This window comes from Mustelus asterias, chromosome 4 (assembly GCF_964213995.1).
Source record: "Mustelus asterias chromosome 4, sMusAst1.hap1.1, whole genome shotgun sequence".
In the NCBI taxonomy this organism is placed as follows: domain Eukaryota; kingdom Metazoa; phylum Chordata; class Chondrichthyes; order Carcharhiniformes; family Triakidae; genus Mustelus; species Mustelus asterias.
The window spans coordinates 98,804,822-98,826,137 of NC_135804.1; the positions used below are offsets into that span (position 1 = coordinate 98,804,822).

Consider the following 21,316-nt stretch of genomic DNA (forward strand, 5'->3'; position numbering starts at 1 on the left):
AGGGCAGTTAGTAGGCATCTTGTTTAAGTCAATTAAATGGAGCCATGGATATGGGCTACATCCTGTTCTTTAATTTGTATATAATGCATGCAAGATAGAGACAAATCTTCGATTCAGGTCACATTGGATATTGTTAGCAGTAACCTTTGCAAATAGAGATGTCCCAGATTTCTTACAGCAGGAGAGTGATACTATAAACAGAGAATCTGACAGATCTCACCCGCAAGCTCACAGGTAGTTTGATGGTTATATAATATGCTGTTTCACCCTACTTCCAGTTTCATTTTGCAGGCGTCGAGAATAATGCAGAAAAGGACCATTAGAAGATTTTAAGTAATTACTGCACTAAACCAGAGCCACATGCTTGAGTAATTCAATTGGGAGATGACTTCACAATCACTTATCTTTCACAAGTTCTCTCCTGATTTTTGTGAAGGTTTATTCTTAAGGACAGTTTTGTACCACTCATTCATCACAAATCCAGACAGCAAAGTTTAAGTTGCACAACCATAGATGCATGGTCCATGTGGACTTTCATTCAAGAACACTGGGTAGCAATCAGAACCTTGCCAACATCTTCCCTTGTCCACAAAGAGGCCAGGCCTAATTGCCACATCCTTATTGGAAAGAAGAAAAGAGGACACAGAAGCAGCCAGCATCACTTAGAAGAGCAGGCAAAGAGAGGATTCAGGGACAGTCATCAGCACCTAGAGGAGCTATCCAATCCAGTTTAATCTGTGACTCCAGAGCAGATGTGTTGAGAGAAAAAGCATAAAATGACATGGCTGCAGGATAACAAAGACTGGGACCTGAATAAGCAAAAGCCACAAGACATTTAGGATGGACAGGAAGCTACGAAAATGTAGAGGGGTAGCTCTGAATTAAGGATGACAGTGGAACAATAGAGTGAATACCTTAGTTCTAGAGATCAAAATGTAGAATTCATTTGGGTAAAAGGTGAGAAAATTCACTTGGAGTTGTTTATAGGTGCGCTAACAGTAAGTACTTAGTATGAAGGTAGAATTAATGGTGGCTTGAGAAGGATTAATAAATGGAAAATAAGGAAATGGCAGATGAACTGAACAGATATTTTGCATCAGCCTTCATTGTAGAGGATAAAATATCTCAAATAAAATTGTAAATCAGGGTGAAAGGGGAGGAACTCAAATAATTATCAAAGAGTACCAAGAAAATTATTGGAACTAAAAGCTGACATCCCCAGGTCCTGATGGACTCCATCCTAGAGTCATTAAAACAACTGGCTGCTGAGATAGATGTATTGGTTTTAATTTTCAAAATTCCCCGAATTCTTGAAAGGTCCTATTGTTGGAAAATAGCCAGTGACTCCTTTATTCAAGGAAGGAGGGAGACAAAGCCAGAAAGTATAGGCCAACTGGTAGTATCTCTCAGGGGAAATTGCTGGAATCTATTAAAGTTATAAGTAGGCCACTTAGAAAATTCCAATGCAATCAGACAGTCAACATGGTTTTGTGAAAGGAAAATCAAAATCATGTTTGACTAATTTATTAAAGTTTTTGGGGGAAGCAACAGGGCTGAAGGGGAACCTGTGGATGGGAGTATAGATTTCCAAAGGGCATCTGATAAGATGCCATACTAAAGATTATATACAAAATAAGAATGCTGGTATAGGATTATTAGTATGCATAGAGGAATAGTTAGCTGACAGGAAACAAGTAGCACAAATAGGGCATTTTTGGGCTGACAAAATGTAATAAGTGAAGTGCTACAGGGATTAGTGCTGGGGTCTCAACTATTTACAATTTATATCAAACAGCGATAAGACCAAATGTATGGTTGCGAAATTTGCTAATGACAACTATTTGGTAAGAAAAACTGACTTGACGAGAGATCAAATTCTGCAGAGACAGATAGGTTAAGCAAGTGGGCAAAAATTGTGTGGGGAAAATGTGAACTTGACCACTTTTGGCATCAAGAATAGAAGAACATATTATTTAAATAGAGAGAGAGTGCAGAACCTGGCAGTAGAGAGAGATCTCTATATCCTGTTATACCTACATAGGTCTAGCAGGTGATTGGGAAGGCAAATGGAATGTTATTACTTATTGCAAGGGGAATGAAATATTTGCTAGTTGTACGGGGCTAGGTAAGACTATCTAGTGCAGCGTACAGTTTTGGTCTCTATTTTTAAAGGGATACAAGTACATTAGATATATGGAACAGCAAAGTTATTATATGGACCAACTTGACCTATATCCATTGGAGTTTAGAATGAGAGATGATTTGATTGAAACATCAGATTCGGAGTCAGCTTGACAGGGTAGATGTTGAAAGGATGTTTCCCCTTGTGAGAGAGACTAGAACTAGGGGTCAGTTTTAAAGTAAGGGGTCTCCCTCAAGATAAATGAGAAGAAATTCTGATTTTAAAAAAATACATGTGCAAATACTCTTCCAAATCACTTCTCTTTATTTATAATCTACAGCCATGAGATTAAAAACAGTGCTGGAAACAGCAATTTCAGTTTGAAGATATGTGGGAATAATTTCTTTTAAAAGTGTATGGTAAACATGGATAGAACAATCTAAGTCCAAGTGTACTGGCTACTACCAGCCATACACATTTCACCATGCTTGCCAAATAAATTTCCAGTGGTGCTTGCCTTTCTTTTGCAGAGTTAACAACTTTGCTAACTTGGCTCTGCACTGATCACAAACCTTACATTTAAAATATTTGTAAAAGCCAATTCCTGACTAAATTGAGAATTATGGCATCATGGTGTTAACTTCACTTTCCTGTAACTACAAAATCAAAATATTTCTGGCTTAATTGTCCTAAAATATTACGGCGGAGTCAGGCAGAACAATAATTTGAGATAGCCATTAATCAGAAAATTAAAGGAATACTGCAAATCTCAAACAATTAATTCCCAAACACTGCAAGTCTCCATTTGAGGTCTTTTTGTCAGATGCCAATGGCTTATCTGCACATTTCTCTTAATTTTCTACTTCAGCTGTGATAACTAGTATTCCATTAGGTTTGGGTAAGAAACAATATTAGAAATTGCTAGACTACAAACTTTTGACCGTGTCCATCCATAGAAGAATTTATTCAGATTGAGGGGCTAGAGAGACAAGATTACCTTTATGTTTTTCCTTACTGCGATTAATCAAACTGTATCAAGACAGATTCAATACTTAGAATGGTGCTTTGAGCCAAGAAATCAAAATGCTAACAATCTCTTTTCCAAAATGGAAAAAAAAAGTCATTTTCAAAAAGTCCATCAAAATAATAGTAAAACTCTCCTCTTTCCTCCCTCGTTAGCAACTGATCAGAGTATAACCCTTGAACAATTGTTTAACATACCTTGGTTAAGAAATATAGAAAACATGACATTTTTCACTTCTTGGTCAATTTTGTGGCTTTTCACATTAGATGCAATTTCTAGGCATACCTTATTAAATAGACATACACACACAAAAACAACCAAGATGGAAGAAGAAAAGTCAGACAGTAGAAAATAGGGACAGAAACAAATCATGGTGGTCACCCTCAAGAAAGTTGAAGTCACTGTACAGCAATCTGTCCCCTGGAATGATCGAGTCAGACAAATAAACCAAAGATGCATTAAGTATTTACAGAAAGAGACACTCATTCCAGGTCTTCAGGGATTGAAGGGTATCCAGTAAAGAAGCTGGTGTTGCAGTTTAACAGGGTTTTCTTCTTTTTTTTAATGATTGTGTTGTTCAAATCTTCAGTCTCCAATGGTTTACGAAGTAACTTCAGCTTTTTTTGTCCAAGGTCGGTGATGTCAGTCAGAACCTGAAGAACAAGTTTGATTCATAAATTCTCTACCCTATTACATCCAACTTTTCTATATTTATATTAAAACAAAGCATTAACTCAAGAATATTAAGCAGAATCAGGAACCCAACACCCATTTGTCTGCTGGCGTGAGCATGGGTCCTCCCACCACTGGTGTTTTTGTTGTGTGCCTATTAACCCCTCTCCTTCTCTGCCCCAGAACTCTCGCTTCTGACCCATTCAGCAAGATGGACAAGCTGGAGACAGCAAAGTGTTATTTTCAGGCAGAGTTGGATCCACACCATCGTTGACCCACTGGCAGTGAAGTCAGACATTTCAACTAGATATACATGAAAGTATCCTTAGTTATGGTATCAGGAAATGCAGCCTAATATCCCAGCATTTATGGTAACCTTTCTACCCACCAACTACAAATAGTCTAAACTCTAGCTACTGACTCCACCCTCTACCTCAATTGTCAAGGCTGATCAAAATTACATCTTGGCATCATATGATCTCGAAATAAGTCAAGATATGTGCCATCACTAATTCCACCTATTTCCATCTTGCAACATTGCCCAACTCTTTCCCTTCCCCAACTTATCTGCTGTTGATGCCCTCATCCAAGCCTTTGTTCCTCTCGACTCATCTATTCCTGGTCACTCTTGTTGAGTGTATTCAGCAGGAATTTCTCATTCAGTATGTGGATGCCCCGACTAGAGAGGGGGCAAAATTTGACCTCTTGGGAAATAAGGAAGGGCAGGTGACAGAAGTGCTGGTGAGGCATCACTTTGGAACCAGTGACCGTAATTCTATTAGTTTTAAGATAGCTATGGAGAATGATAGGTCTGCCCCAAAAGTTAAAATTCTAAATTGGGGCAAGGCCAATTTTGATGGTATCAGGCAGGAACTTTCAGAAGTTAATTAGGGAAGTCTGTGGGAAGGCAAAGGGATGTCTGGTAAGTGGGAGGCTTTCAGAAGTGTGTTAACCGGGGTTCAGGGTAAACACATTCCTTTTAGAGTGAAGGGCAAGGCTGGCAGAAGTAGGGAACCCTGGAAGACTCAGGATATTGAGGCCCTGGCCAAGAAGAAGAAAGAGGCACATGACATGTATAGGCAGCTGGGATCAAATGAATCCCTTGAAGAGTACAAAGGGTGTAGGGGTAGAGTTGAGAGAGAAATCAGGAGGGCAAAATGGGGACACGAGATTGTTTTAGCAGATAAGGCAAAGGAGAATCCAAAGAGCTTCTACAAATACATAAAGGGCAAAAGAGTAACAAGGGAGAGAGTAGGGCCTTTTAAGGATCAACAAGGTCATCTGTGTGCAGGTCCACAAGAGATGGGCAAGATCCTAAATGAATATTTCTCATCAGTATTTACTACTGAGAAAAGCATGGATGTTAGGAAACTTGGGGAAGTAAGTAATGATGTTTTGAGCAGTGTACATATTACAGAGAAGGTGCCGGAAGTCTTAAAGTGCATCAAGGTAGATAAATTCCCAGGGCCTGAAGAGGTGTATCTCAGGACATTGTGGGAGGCTAGGGAGGAAATTGCGGGTCCCCTAGCAGAGATATTTGAATCATCGATATTCACGGGTGAGGTGCCTGAAGATTGGAGTGTGGCAAATGTTGTGCCTTTGTTTAAAAAGGGCTGCAAGGAAAAGCCTGGGAACTACAGGACAGTGAACCTCACATCTGTGGTGGGTAAGTTGTTGGAAGGTATTTTGAGAGACAGGATCGACAAGCATTTAGAGGCAAGGATTGATTAGAGACAGTCAGCATGGCTTTGTGAGTGGAAAATCATGCCTCACAAATTTGATTGAGTTTTTTGAAGGGGTAACCAAGAAGGTAGATGAGGAGTGTAGTTGATGTTGTCTACATGGACTTTAGCAAGGCCTTTGACAAGGTACCGCATGGTAGGTTGTTGCACAAGGTTAAATCTCACGGGATCCAGGATGAGGTAGCTAAATGGATACAAAATTGGCTTCTTGACAAAGCCAGAGGGTGGTTGTAAAGTGTGGCTTTTCAAACTGGAGGCCTGTGACCAGCGGTGTGCCTCAGGGATCAGTGCTAGGTCCACTGTTATTTGTCATTTATATTAATGATTTGGATGAGAATATATGAAGCATGGTTAGTAAGTTTGCAGATGACACCAAGATTGGTGGTATAGTGGACAGTGAAAAACGTTACCTTCGATTGCAATGGGATCCTGATCAATTGGGCCAGTGGGGCTGACAAATGGCAGATGGAGTTTAATTTAGACAAATGCGAGGTGATGCATTTTGGTACATTGAACCAGGGCAAGACTTACTTAGTTAACGGTAGGGTATTGGGGAGAGTTACAGAACAAAGATCTAGGGGTACATGTTCATAGCTCCTTGAAAGTGGAGTCACAGGTGGACAGAGTGGTAAAGGCGGCTTTCGGCAAGCTTGGTTTCATCGATCAGAACGTTGAATACAGGAGTTGGAACATCTTGTTGAAGTTGTACAAGTCATTGGTAAGGCCACACTTGGAATACTGTGTGCAGTTCTGGTTACCTATTATAGAAAGGATATTATTAAACTAGAAAGAGTGCAGAAAAGATTTACTAGGATGCTACCAGGACTTGATGGTTTGAGTTATAAGGAGAGGCTGGATAGACTGGGACTTTTTTCTCTGGAGCGTAGGAGGCTGAGGGGTGATCTTATAGGAGGTCTATAAAATAATGAGGGGCACAGATCAGCTCGATAGTCAATATCTTTTCCCAAAGGTAGGGGAGTCTAAAACTAGAGGGCATAGGTTTAAGGTGAGAGGGGAGAGAAACAAAAGGGTCCAGAGGGGCAATTGTTTCACACAGAGGGTGGTGAGTGTCTGGAATAAGCTACCAGAGGTAGTAATAGAGGCGGGTACAATTTTATCTTTTAAAAAGCGTTTAGATAGTTACATGGATAAGATGGGTATAGAGGGATATGGGCCAAATGCGGGCAATTGGGATTAGCTCAGGGGTTTAAAAAAAAAGGTGGCATGGACAAGTTGGGCTGAAGGGCCCGTTTCCATGCTGTAAACCTCTATCACTCACATTCTACCCCTCGCAAGCCCAAGTCCATCCAAAAAAAACTCTGCAGCCCACCTTATTCACACCAAGTCTCGTGACTATGTCATCCCAGTGCTCGTCAACTTACAGTACCATCCGTCCAGTTCAGGAACAGCTCCATTTTGAAATTTGCATTCCCCCCCTCCCCCCCCCAAAATCTCTCCATGGCCTTGTCCATTCTTGTAGAAGCTCAAAGTTCCCACAACTTTGATGTCTGCATTCTTTAATTCTGTCCTTGAGCTTTTCTGATTTCCATCACTCCACTGCCTTCAACACCTTAGACCCCAAGCTCTGGAATTCTCTCGCTAAACCTCTCTGCCTTTTTCCAGCTGCAAAATATTCCTTAAAACCCCTTTCTTTAACCAAGGTGCACTAATATCACTGTGGCTCGGTGTCAAGTTGTGCTTTATAAGCAGCCTTGGGACTTTTAATTAAAGTTGTTGTAAAACTCATTCTTATTCCAGCTTTTATGAAGCACATAAAACATGGCATTTCTACTTCTTGATAATTACACAAATTGGATCTACAAACCACATTTTGTCAACGTGCTTGACACAATTAGTTACGTATAGTAACATATAAGCAAATGCAACAGCAATTATGTATATACACATGAATCCAAAGAGACCCTTTCTAGTGCTAATGTTGGCCAGGATAGGGATATTAGCCAGAAGGTTAAGTGTGCCATGTTATTCCATGCAATTTTTAATGTCAATTTAAGAATAATTAGAGCAGGCAGATGAGTACTTAGTTTAAGATTTTACCTGGAGGACAGCATTTAACAGTGGGTCATTTCATTGGAATGTTACCTTAGCATCACATGATATTCAAATGAATGTGGTCACAAAAGAGCCAAGTTGACACTAATAACATATTTCACCAAAATTGAATGGTTTGAAAAATAATCAATGAAATTGCAGAGAACAATGTGTACAGTGCTCTTAGATTTCAAATACTCCGCATTGGTTATAATTTAGTCTGCATCAACCTTTCTATGTCCAACTCAAGAGTGTGATGTTATAATAGGCACAAAAATGCAAAATTTAAAGGGCAGTTATATTTTTGTCTACATGCAACTTATACGTTTCTTTGAATTAAGAAATATTTTACCTTATCAGTAGAAGTGATGCTGACAGGCTCAAAGAAGCAAGACACAGATTCAGTGGGATCATCCAGTTTAAATGATCCATCTGATCCATTTTCAGTAAATACATCATCTTGAAGCTAAATATGTTGGTGGGGATAAAGGAAAAAGGAAGAAAGGAGTTAGAAAGCAATTGAAAGTTATTTGACCAATTGGGACTTCTGAATAGTAATTGGATTAGTTCTATAAACTGATTAAATGAATGTTCAATTACTACATTCAGGCTAGTCTCCTGTCTTAACACTCCAAATAGTTTCTGAATGTTTATATTGATCTTTGTGACAAGCAACTATACTTTCTATATTCTCACTACAATTGTGTACCTTTCCGACAGAAGGCACTCTTTATTGAATGTAATTGTAGTGACGTGTGAGCTGCAAAGTCTGAGCAGAGACCACATTAATATTTATCAACTACTGATCTACTGATTTCTGCAGTTCAGTTGTTGCTAAAGGGGGTGCGAATGTGAGCTCATTGATGCAATGACAATGCACATATTCAAATAGTGTTTTGTATATTCCACAGATACATCATGAGGAATTGCATACCAAGTGATGTCCGCCAAATCAAAAGTTATTGTCCAAAGGCACAATGAGTAGGCCGATTTAGAAACATAGAAAAACTACAGCACAAAACAGGCCCTTCGGCCCCACAAGTTGTGCCGAACACATCCCTACCTTCTAGGCCTACCTATAACCCTCCATCCTATTAAGTCCCATGTACTCATCCAGGAGTCTCTTAAAAAGAACTGGACACATTTACTCCAGTTTTTGCCGAACCAGTGTTTTATATATATTTATCATAACTTTGCTTTTGTACTCTATGTCTCTCTTTCAAATGATCAGGATCCTGTTGCTTTATCAACTGCTTTCTCAACCTCCCCTGCCATCTTTGATGATTTATGCACATTTATCCTCAGATCCCTCTGTTCCTGTATCCCGTTTAGAAGTATACCCTTGAATTTATATTGCCTCTTGGATTTATATTGCCAAAGTGAATCATTTCACACATCCCTGCATTAAACTTTACCTGCCACCTATCTGCCCATCCCACCAGCTTGTCCACATCCTTTTGAAGTTGAACACTGTCCTTCTCACAGTTCACAATACTTAAAGTTTTGTGTCATCCAGAGATTTTGAAATTGTGCTGAGTGCCCACCATCCTGAAAATTCAGGCCTCAAACTTCAAAAGGCCATAAACATATTGATGGATTGGGCAGACAAGTGGCAGATGAAGTTCAATGCAGAGGAACAGTGAGGTGATTCATGTTACATAGAAAACTACAGCACAAAACAGGCCCTTCGGCCCACAAGTTGTGCCGAACATATCCCTACCTTTTAGGCCTACCTATAACCCTCCATCCTATTAAGTCCCATGTACTCATCCAGGAGTCTCTTAAAAGACCCTATCGAGTTTGCCTCCACCACCACTGACGGCAGCCGATTCCACTCGCCCACCACCGTGTGTGAGAAAAACGTACCCCTAACATTTCCCCTGTACCTACCCCCCAGCACCTTAAACCTGTGTCCTCTCGTAGCAGCTATTTCCACCCTGGGAAAAAGCCTCTGAGAATCCACCCGATCTATGCCTCTCAACATCTTATATACCTCTATTAGGTCTCCTCTCATCCTACGTCTCTCCAAGGAGAAAAGACCGAGCTCCCTCAGCCTATCCTCATAAGGCATGCCACTCAATCCAGGCAACATCCTTGTAAATCTCCTCTGCACCCTTTCAATCTTTTCCACATCCTTCCTGTAATGAGGCGACCAGAACTGAGCACAGTACTCCAAGTGTGGTCTGACCAGGGTCTTATATAGCTGCAACATTATCTCACGACTCCTAAACTCAATTCCTCGATTGATAAATGCCAGCACACCATACGCCTTCTTAACCACCTCCTCCACCTGCGGGGCCAGTTTTAGAGTCCTATGGACCCGGACCCCAAGGTCCTTTTGATCCTCTACTGTACTAAGAGTCTTTCCCTTTATATTGTACTCCATCCCATTCGACCTGCCAAAATGGACCACTACGCATTTATCTGGGTTGAAGTCCATCTGCCACTTCTCCGCCCAGTCTTGCATCCTATCTATGTCCCCCTGTAACTTCTGACATCCCTGCAGACTATCCACAATCCCACCAACCTTCGTGTCGTCAGCAAACTTACCAACCCATCCCTCCACTTCCTCATCCAGGTCATTTATGAAAATGACCAACAGCAAGGGTCCCAGAACAGATCCCTGGGGCACACCACTGGTGACCGACCTCCAATTAGAAAAAGACCCATCTATACACACTCTCTGCCTCCTTTGGGCAAGCCAGTTCTGGATCCACAGGGCAGCAGCCCCTTGGATCCCATGCCCTCTCACTTTTTCTAGAAGCCTTGCATGGGGAACCTTATCGAACGCCTTGCTAAAATCCATATAAACCACATCTACCGCTTTCCCTTCGTCAATGTGTTTAGTCACATTTTCGAAGAACTCCACCAGGCTCGTAAGGCACAATCTGCCTTTGACAAAGCCATGCTGAGTATTCTTGAACATACTAAACCTCTCCAAATGCTCATAAATCTTGTCCCTCAGGATCTTCTCCATCAGCTTACTGAGGTTAGACTCACCGGTCGGTAATTTCCTGGGCTATCCCCTATTCCCCTTCTTGAAAATAGGAACCACACCCGCAATCCTCCGGCACCTCTCCCGTCTCCATCGACGATGCAAAGATCATCGCCAGAGGCTCTGCAATCTCTTCCCTCACCTCCTTTGCAGGGGAAAAATTGGGGTTATGGGGATAGGGTCTGAGTGGGATTGTTGTCGGTGCAGACTAGATGGGCCGAATGGCCTCCTCCTGTACTGTAGGGATTCTATGACTGGAACTTGTGGCTCTTAAAAGTATTTACTGTTTGAATCTGTACCCAGGGAGTGGGTGCAAGTAATCTCTACTTTCACTTGGCTTTACTAAATGGAAGATGAACAATTCAAGAGATATTCAGGTTAGTCAAGGCACATTCACCACAGTAACAAAATCAGAATGAGATTCCAAAATCAAGGTGACTGTGGAAGAACCAAGTCAGAAGTTCTCAAAATATGAAGAGTATCATTTGATTTGAAAGCAATCCCTCTGGTGGGATTAAAAAAGGATGTCAATCAGTAAGCCTTCACAAACATCAGCACGAAGGAGAGAAAATAACTTAGAAAAAAATCAAAGACCAAGATGAAATTTCTCACCATATTGGCACGATTGTGACAATGCTTGGCAACACATTTGCAGTGCTCTCCGCAATCTAATTTATTCTTCCTGCATTTGCACTGTTTGTTGGCACAGCGACCTTTGCAGCAACACTAGGAAAAAAATGCAATAGAAATTCACCTGAAATGATCAGACAACGTTGCTGCAGAGAGCTGGATCAAGCAAATGGATGGATAGAGTCAGCAACCCATTGTGTATTCATTTTTACTTCTACTGAAGTCACACACATTAGAACATTACAGCGCAGTACAGGCCCTTCGGCCCTCAATGTTGCGCCAACCTGTGAAACCAATCTAAAGCCCATCTAACCTACACTATTCCAATATCAATCAAATGTTTATCCAATGACCCTTTAAATGCCCTTAATATTGACGAGTCCACTACTGTTGCAGGCAGGGCATTCCACGCTCTTACTACTCTGAGTAAAGAACCTACCTCTGACATCTGTCCTATATCTATCACCCCTCAATTTAAAGCTATGTCCCCTCGTGTTAGCCATCACCATCAGAGGAAAAAGGCTCTCACTGTCCACCCTATCTAATCCTCTGATCATCTTGTATGCCTCTATTAAGTCACCTCTTAACCTTCTTCTCTCTAACGAAAACAACCTCAAGTCACTCAGCCTTTCCTCATAAGAGCTTCCCACCATACCAGGCAACATCCTCTGCACTCTTTCCAATGCTTCCACATCCTTCCTATAATGCGGCGACCAGAACTGTACGCAATACTCCAAGTGCGGCCACACCAGAGTTTTGTACAGCTGCAACAGGACATCCTGGCTCCGAAACTCAATCCCTCTACCAATAAAAGCTAACACACTGTACGCCTTCTTAACAACCCTATCAACCTGGGTGCCAACTTTCAGGGGTCTATGCACATGGACACCGAGATCTCTCTGCTCATCCACACTACCAAGTATCTTACCATTAGCCCAGTACTCTGTATTCTTGTTACTCCTTCCAAAGTGAATCACCTCACACTTTTCCGCATTAAACTCTATTTGCCACCTCTCAGCCCAGCTCTGCAGCTTATCTATGTCCCTCTGTAACCTGCAACATCCTTCCGCACTGTCCACAACTCCACCGACTTTAGTGTCATCCGCAAATTTACTAACCCATCCTCCTACGCCCTCATGTTCATTTATAAAAATGACAAACAGCAGTGGCCCCAAAACAGATCCTTGCGGTACACCACTAGTAACTGAACTCCAGGATGAACATTTCCCATCAACTACCACCCTCTGTCTTCTTACAGCTAGCCAATTTCTGATCCAAACCACAAAATCACCCTCAATCCCATGCCTCCGTATTTTCTGCAATAGCCTACCATAGGGAACCTTATCAAACGCTTTACTGAAATTGGTTTGGGTTAGGCTTGGTTTCAACTATCTAGTGGTCTGGTCCAATTTGATGGTGGGCCCGATTAGCACCAAGAGCAATCTTTGGGAACCAAATATGCACCCTGCTGCCGCTTACCCTCACTGTCCAGTACAATAATCAGACAGTGCATCAGTCAGCAACAAAGTAAATCCAGGTTGGGGGTGTACTAATGCAGCCCACAATATTCTTGTGGAGATTACCCTTGCTACTACAGACCCCCACAATTTTAATTTGTTTTTGACCTTTTTTTCAACATCTTTTGGTAAAACTGGACAGAGTGCACCCTGTACAAATTTGTACAGAATCAGAAATGGGAATGCATGATTTTCCCTCACAATGAGCCGCTATCATCCTATTTCCTATTCAATAGATCCTGTGACAGATCTCTTCCTTTGTTGATTTAAGAGAAGACAATACCGAAGAACATGATATATGTGAACATAGTATTTGCTAGACCATTGAACCAGAATTCCCAGACATGTAAACAGTACATTGGAAATCAAAATTTAAATGCACAAGACATACCCCCAAATTGGTTTTCTTATTTTCTTTCATTTTAGTGGGGATCCAATCGTCATCCTCACTTTCAACATCAGAGTCAGAGTCAGACAATAGCTCTTCCAGACTCATCCGTGGTGTCATCATATTTGGCTTTGCAGTAGTCTTCCTCCTGTTCTTTGGCTACAAAATACAGGTGCGTTATAAAGCCTATTATGACCAGGAAAAGCTCAATATACAAGGCTGTGAATTCTGGGGAAGCAAGGGCAGCAGATGCACGGGAATACCAAGCCCTGCAAGATCCCTTCAAATCCAGGGGCCACGTGGCCTACTCCTGTTTCTAATTGCTATGTTTGTATGTAGTAATGGTAAAGTCACCATAGTCCCAGATGACCATAGGCTGCGTGCATGCCACAGCTGACTAGTTGTGATTTAACCTGGCAAGGTTGAGAAGGTGGTTCTTCATGCATAATGTCAGCTGGTGTGGAAATGGAACTCGTGCTGTTGGCATCACTCTGCATCACAAACCAGCCCTTCAGCTAACTGACCCTATGTAGTGTGTTGCACTTTTCAAAACACTTCATTCCTCCCCTATTTAGTAAATAAGTGACGTAGCAGGTTTCAAAGGTTTGTTTCCAAATTACAAATTTGTTTACACTTTTGAACATGCACCTTCACTAGTAACATTACATATTCTAAGTTCTATATTCATTTAACAATACATTCAAGCATAGAATCATAGAATACCTACAGTGCAGAAGGCCTTTTGACCCATCAAGTCTGCACCAACTCTTACCCAGGTCCTATCCTCATAACTACACATTTTATCATTGGACACCAAGGGGTAATTTAGCATGGCCAATCCACTTAACCTATACATCTTTGGAGTATGGGAGAAAATTTGAGTACCTGGAGGAAACCCACACTAACAGGGAGAACATGCAAACTTCACAGACAAGTCATCCAAGGCCAGAATCAAACCTTGGTCTTTGGCACGGAGAGGCAGCAGTGCTAACCAGAGAGCCACCCTAATCATGTACACTAACTGAGAAAAGTTCGCTTTGAAACAGTCACATCAGATATTGACTGAAATCAGATGTAGTCTCATTAACTCATGTTCTTCACCTGGAGAAGTGAATGTCTGTAGATTCAATGCTTATGCATGGTGTTTTCAGCAGTTAAGAATGGCACATTCATGTGTGAATCCATACTTAGCAGTCATAGAATCCCTACAGTGCAGAAATGAGGCCATTCGACCCTGCACCAACAATCCCATCCAGGCCCTATCCCTGCAACCTCATATTTACTCTGCTAGTTCCCTGACACTGAGGGGCAATTTTGCATTACCAATCAACCTAACCCACACATCTTTGGACAGCAGGAGTTAACCGGAGCACCCGGAGGAAACCCATGAAGACATGGGAAAAATGTGCAAACTCCACACAGGCAGTGACCCAATACTACTGGAATTGAACCCCGGTCCCTGGTGGTGTAAGGTAGCAGCCCTAACCACTGTGCCACCTGCAATGCTCAAATGGCTGGATGTCTTAATGGATTGTTTGCTTTCCAATATGACACGCACATTTTACAGCCACTTTATTTCCTGGCTCTAGTGCTAGCTCCGAATTTCATGTTTCGTTCTGCATTTACTCTCATTCTTCTGTTCTCAAATCATGTTTGCATACATGTTGATCATTAGCTCTGCAGGGTAGCTCAGACAGAATCATGTGCAAAGGAAATGAAAAGATGACTGTAACTGGAGCTTTCCAGATGAGGGAGTCACTTCTGTACTTCCGATAAAGTGATTCAGCTCGTTTCCATGACTTGCTCTTAGCTGTGGCTGTACAGATCAATTTTTGCGAGGAAAAAATAAATCACTTGGTTCCTCCATTAGTTTTTGTTCAACAGATGCAATTTTGCTACAAGTGAAACCTATATAGTTTGCAAATTACTGGAACTCTTGGGGGTTCATTGTCACTTTCCCCCCATTTGAACAATTCCAAACTAGGTGAAAACGTAGTCAAGCTTTTGGATGGTTAATTTCTTTGAAGTTAACTATTTTCACAGCTGGGAACCGGCTGTATTCAGTGACGAGCAGGAACTCACGTGTGTAAATCTGCAAAGTCCATTATTCTGAGAGATAGTTGATATATCTTGAGGATCAGAGATTTGAAATTGTGGTTGCTTGACATGGCGGACACCGATTTCATGTTCTATTAATGGTCAATTCCTGGGTACCATACCAATAAGTTGTATGATTCTGACAATTCACTGGTGACCTTCATGTGCTATGACAACTATATATTCCCTCTGACTGTGGAATGACATTGCAGTTGTTGCTAACATGGGATTAGATGTGGTTGTAATGGAGAGCTCACTTCAAACATTGTAAAGACCAAGTAGCATGTGGGTGATTTTGTTTGTAGATGCTTTGAGAATGTCTTTCCAATTTAGTGATTCCTTAGCAGTTGTACATAATTCTAACACTTCATCTGATTTTGTTGCCACTTGATGTCAGCAGGTGCAAAGTTATGTTTTCAGCAATCTTTTCCTCATAGCTAGTAGGACTGACTATCAGCATTGGATGTCATTACAATAGTCCACTGGGTTGAGTTTGCCTGACTGATACTTCACATGGAACCCAATCCAACAATCTATTCATGTAAGATGGTTTGCTATACGGACTGTTGAATATTCTTACCAGTGGTTTATCTCTTCGGACTTCAAACTTGTTTCAGAAGCTCTGGATTCAAAGTGAAAGTGATTATGATTCCTGGGATTGAGAAAATTGTCCTCTGAAGAAATGGAGTAGAATGGGCCTAATATTCCCAAGAGTTTAGAAGAATGAGAATGATCTCATTCCTCATTGAGATGTATAAAATTCTGAGGGCCAAACAGGGTAGATGCTATCGCCTCTGGTTAGAGTCTAAAATTAGGATTCATATTTTTAAATTACAGGGTCGGTCATTTAAATTACAGGGTCAGCTATTTACACCAGAGGTGAAGAAAAATTTCATTTAGGTGCGAATCTTCACAATTCTCTATTCCAGACATTTGTAGAAAGGTGGAGATAGATTTTTGGACACAAAAGGAATCAAGGAATGAGGTGGTAGGAAAGTGATGTTGAAGTAGACAGTCAACCATTATTTTTTGTTTGGTGGGTCTTACTGATGGTTGTATGGTTTACTCCTGCTGTTCTGTCACCAGACACTGATAGATATGCAGTTGCAACCAAGCAGAGTTGTCAATGGCTCTTTTCACATGGAATGCTTAGTTGAATTCTTTCCTGTAGAATGACTACTTCATTCTAATCTCCGCAGAAAACAACCACCAAATCCATCCAACTTCCTGTAGTTATCAACTCACTAAACGACCCGCATTCGGTATAGAGCTTATCAATAGCTTAATGCATAAATAGGAAACAAGAAAACAAATGCCTCCTTACCTTGGGAGGAACATACTCAAAGGGAGAAGTTGAAGGCTCAATTGGTAAGCTCATTAGGCTGCTGTCACCCAGCTTACTGGTGGTATACTGGAGCAGGTTCAGTTTCTGCAAAGAGTAAATACATAGCTAAACTCAGGCTTCTCTGCAACCCCAAATTACTAAACTCAAATGTGTATAGGTGGAAGGATAAATTACCTGTGCATATATACCACAAGATTATGAAAGGCAAAATTTGAAGACACTTATTGACACAGGTGGTGGATTAGGTTGCATGGGTTGCAGGATTAGGAAGTATATTTATTTGTAATGTCTCACTTTGACTAATGCCATATTTGATCATTTCCTGGTCTCCCTTATGCATATTCACCACTTATCAATTGCCGGCAGGGGAAAAAATCCTACTGAATGTTTCTCTAACTCCCTTTCAGTCCCAATCAATTAGGATTGCTCTGCTGTGTTATTAAAGCATTGTTAGTTCTAGAATCTTTAGACTTTCTTTTGTATCCATTGCTCCACAGAGCCTTCTAACTTAACAACAACACAATATACATCCAAGGTACTTCACATGACTCACCTTCCCCAGAAATAGTCTCTGGTCCAGGAATCTAAAACCATTCTTCTTGCACCAACACTTGAGCAACACATTCATCTGCCCTATTTTCCTATTTCTATACTGGCTTGCACATGGCACTGGGAGTAATCCAGAGATTACAAAATTAATTTTTTAAATTAACTGCCTAGCTCCCTGAATTCTTGATGCAAGACCTCATTCGTCAGTTTACCTATATTGTTGGTACCAACATATACCATGACATCTAGCTCATCAACACCCCCTTTCAGGATGCCCTGCAGCTGTTCAGTGACAACCCAGACCCCTGGCACCAGGGAGGCAACACACCATCCGGAGTCACATTTTCTGCTCCTCTGACTAATGAATTCCCCATGACTGCGTGCTTCTCGAGATACCAGCACCCTCATCAGCTTCAAAATTGGAACACAGATTTATGAGCAGGATGCCAGGGGACTCCTGCACTACCTGCCTGTTCTTCTCAGACTGCCTGGCAGTCACCCTTCTTTCCCCTAGTCCCTTGAGCTGTGGTGCGACCACCTCTCTAAAAGTGCTTTCCAAGTAACTCCCAGCCTCACAGATGCACGAGTGTCTCCAGCCGCTACTCAAGCTGGGAAATCCAGAGCTCCAGATTCTGCAGCTGGAAGCACTTCCTGCATATGTGGTCACCTAAGACACTGGTAACATCCACATGACAAGCCACGCATTCCACTCAGCTGTCCTCATCTGACATGTCCCAACTATAAAATCTACGCATTATAGATAATAAATAATACTTTTCCTAATAAATCATATATGTTTCTTTAGCTTAAGCTATTTAAACACGTACTCTTCAACTACCTAAGACAAAAACATATTTCCGCCTTGAATATACTCCTTGAAGTATTTATAGGTCTCTACGGGAAATAATTCCAAAGATTCACATTCCTCCGAGTGAAGCAATGTCTCAAACTCAGTTGCAAACAGCCAATCCCTTATCATAAGGCTGTGGAAGTAACTCACCTCCTGATTACCAAAGCACAAAACAGGAGTGTGATGGACTATTTCCCAGTTGTCAGGGTGAATGCAGCTCCAGCAGTCAAGAAACAATTCTGTTTGATCAAGACTCCATCCACCAACTTAAAAGATTCATTCTATCCATCACACCACAGCATTGTACACCATCTACAAAATTCACTGGAACAGCTTGCTGCAGCTCCTTTGACAGCACCTCATAACACAGAAGAACAAAGGTAGCAGCCATGCAAGCTATCCTCCAATAACAGCATTCCTTCACTATCACGGAGTCAAAATCCCAGAGCTCCCCAATAGCACTGTCGGTGTATCGACATCACAGAATGCAGCAATTCACCACCACTTTAAAAGGTCAATAAATGCTAGCTTTGCAAGCAAGATCCACATCCCATGAAATACAGCAGCAGCCTTCCCCACATTTAGTTGGGAGGAAACCTTTGTTCATTCATTTCTGGATGTTGGACAGGTTAGTCAAATAATTTAGCACCAGGTAGGAAGAGAGAATGGTCAGGGATAGGCTCTTGGGGACTGAGGCAGCAATGCAGGGGTGGGAAAAGAAGCCATTGCAAGTGATTCTATGGCTAGAGTCAATAGATGAAAATGAAACAGATGAGAGCACTTCTTGCCCAGTTGGACTAGAGTTGATAGGTGTTGGCAGAAGATGCTGTGGTCAACCATGTCAAAAGTGGAAGACAGGTCAATGAGGAATAGTTTATCTTTAATCAGTTAGAAATGACATCCTAGAAGACTGTTTCAATAGTGTCAGGATCAGGACAGAAACCTATAGTCCCAGAGGTGCACATTGATCTGGGGAGGCAACAGGGGCAAGGAGGGAAGATGTAGCTAATGGGTTAGTAATTTACGTAGTCACAAATGAAACATTTGGTTGCACCTCTTAAAAACATATCGGATGTTGAATATGTACATTAAGCTACAAGTTATTGTTGCTTCTGCTGAAATACATGGACTTAAGAGCATTCACGAAAGGCTTGCAGAAAGATTATTCCAAGTAGCATTTGAGAGCTACTAGCTGGACATGTATTATGACTGTTTAAAGAGACAACATAAAACCAATTAGGAATAAAGCATTAGCTTTCTGCAACCCAAAAGAGGCAGGAGGCAAATACTGGACACAAATTAATACTTTAAGCACTTGGATGAATTCCTTCAATTTAGTGTTGTGTTGCAATTTTTAAATGTGTTTTCCAGGTCTCCATAGTATGTAATCAAGTGACCAAAAACTAAGTATAGACAGTAAACAATATTACCTTATGATAACAATTCACCAATACTCGAGGAAATTTCAAATGTAGTCTGAAGAGGTAATATTTCAACCTGGCACACTATTTTACAACTGCTCAATTAAGGACAAGCTACCATGCCCTTCTCTCTAGATTCTAAAGCAAATACCATTTACATACCTGCTTATAGGTTTCATTCTCTTCTATCAGCTGCTGATTCCTTTCACATAGCTCATTCATCGCCTTAATCTCTTCATCCTGTTATATTGGAAAAGTTTAAACAATTTCTCAACTTTCACACATCTGTTTCTCGCTCTTCCCCTAATTCATCCCTTCACATCGCATCCCAACAGGCATTTTTATATTTTGGCTGCGATTTTCCCAAAACATGACTAAGTGTCATAACAGCAAGAAAACCAGAGCAATGATAGTCTGTCTGAAGCAGTTCAGACCGCAATCATCCCATACACAAGTCATTTTTTCAGAGAGCGAGTTGGGTGCTGGATCCCCCCCCCCCCCCCCACCCACCCATTGCCAGGGTGCCAGGCGGGCAGTGCTCCATGTCTCCAACCACTTGGGGGCTTCATTGGCCTCCGAGCCCCCCCCCCCCCCCCCCACCCCCCAGAATGGCCACCACACCGGTTCTCCACTAGTGGAGACCAGTAGTGATTCTCGCCAGGTTTGCGCCGGAGGGTCAGAAGATCGCAGGAACTGGGAGAATCCAGTGTCAAATGGGCCAAGTATATTTAAATGCAATTTTAAATATGATAACTGGCCTTGCACCCTTGGATTTGCAGCAGTACAAAAGGGACTGGGATGATTGCAAACCATTCGGTGTCGGGTGCAGTTTTTAGGCCCACACGCTATTTTCTAGGATTGGCACAATCTGCGTCAGATGTGGAGGAGCTGGAAAAATCACCTCCATTGACCATCATATTTTGAGGATGGAAGTAGAATGTTGAGTACTTGAGTAATTTTCAACCTCTCAAGACGTGAGGGAAGAGAGTAATATTTATTCAAATCTGGATTATCCAGACAAGATGTGGAGATGCCGGCGATGGACTGGGGTGAACACAGTAAGAAGTCTCACAACACCAGGTTAAAGTCCAACAGGTTTATTTGGTAGCAAATATTTGCTACCACATCTCCACATCATGGCTACCATCGACACCGCAAACTGCCGGCTCCAAGTGGAGAGGATCTCCAAGAAGATCGCGCATATCGACACAGACATCAGCGCTCCGAAAGCTTATGGTATTTGCTACCAAACAAACCTTATCCAGACATGGGCATTTTTTGTTATTTGGAAACACTTACTTGGAACTTGAGCCTCTCCAGAAGTTGGGCCTCTTGATCAGGAGCAGACTCCTTTTGTAGATTGGAGTTTTGTTGCAACTGGCTAAGCAAATAGAGCACCTGGGGAATATTCAGAAGTCAGTGGAATTGCCAACGGGCAGTTTAATTGTAGTTAATTCATTTTGGTTATTCCAGTAATGATTCTAGTTCGGTGATTTTTTTTGTTGCAATTTTTTTGCAAGGAATTCAAGTTAGAATTTTTGCATTGAATACTGCAAACAGGAACATTTTCAACTGAGGAATTTAATAGTGTTCAGCTCTATTCCCACAGTCCCCCTCTCCCAACAAAAAAATGCAATGAGAGGATTCAACCTACAAGATAATTTGAATCAAAAATTTTATTTCTGTTGTGTCCAACAGTAATTTTTAAAAAATGCATCTAGTTAAGACCTAACCCATTCAATTTCAATTATACTGTAGGTTCAAATGTTACATTGAAAGGAGATAGAAGAGATGGTGGGCAGGAGCATTTAATTTCAGAATCAACATCTACACATTGAGAACGTTACTACAAATGTATGAATTAGAGTCGGTCACTCAGCCCTTTGAGCCTGCTCTGACATTAAGATCGTGG

At 41.5% G+C, this 21,316-nt stretch overlaps 1 protein-coding gene across 2 annotated transcripts in view; it reads right to left on the reverse strand.

Moving 5' to 3' along the window:
- Positions 1-2,424: 2,424 nt before the first annotated feature.
- kif4 (kinesin family member 4) overlaps positions 2,425-21,316 on the reverse strand; it is a 76,382-nt gene continuing 57,490 nt past the window's right edge. The window contains exons 25-31 of one of the 2 annotated variants that reach the window (XM_078211434.1): positions 20,704-20,802; positions 19,567-19,644; positions 16,564-16,668; positions 13,146-13,301; positions 11,220-11,333; positions 7,965-8,078; positions 2,425-3,799 (exon numbers count right to left, since the gene is read on the reverse strand). In XM_078211434.1, coding sequence (XP_078067560.1) covers positions 3,629-3,799; positions 7,965-8,078; positions 11,220-11,333; positions 13,146-13,301; positions 16,564-16,668; positions 19,567-19,644; positions 20,704-20,802 — 837 coding nt within the window. In that variant the 3' untranslated portion in view covers positions 2,425-3,628. The remainder of the gene's footprint in view (positions 3,800-7,964; positions 8,079-11,219; positions 11,334-13,145; positions 13,302-16,563; positions 16,669-19,566; positions 19,645-20,703; positions 20,803-21,316) is intronic. The other variant, XM_078211435.1, reaches the window with a different exon arrangement.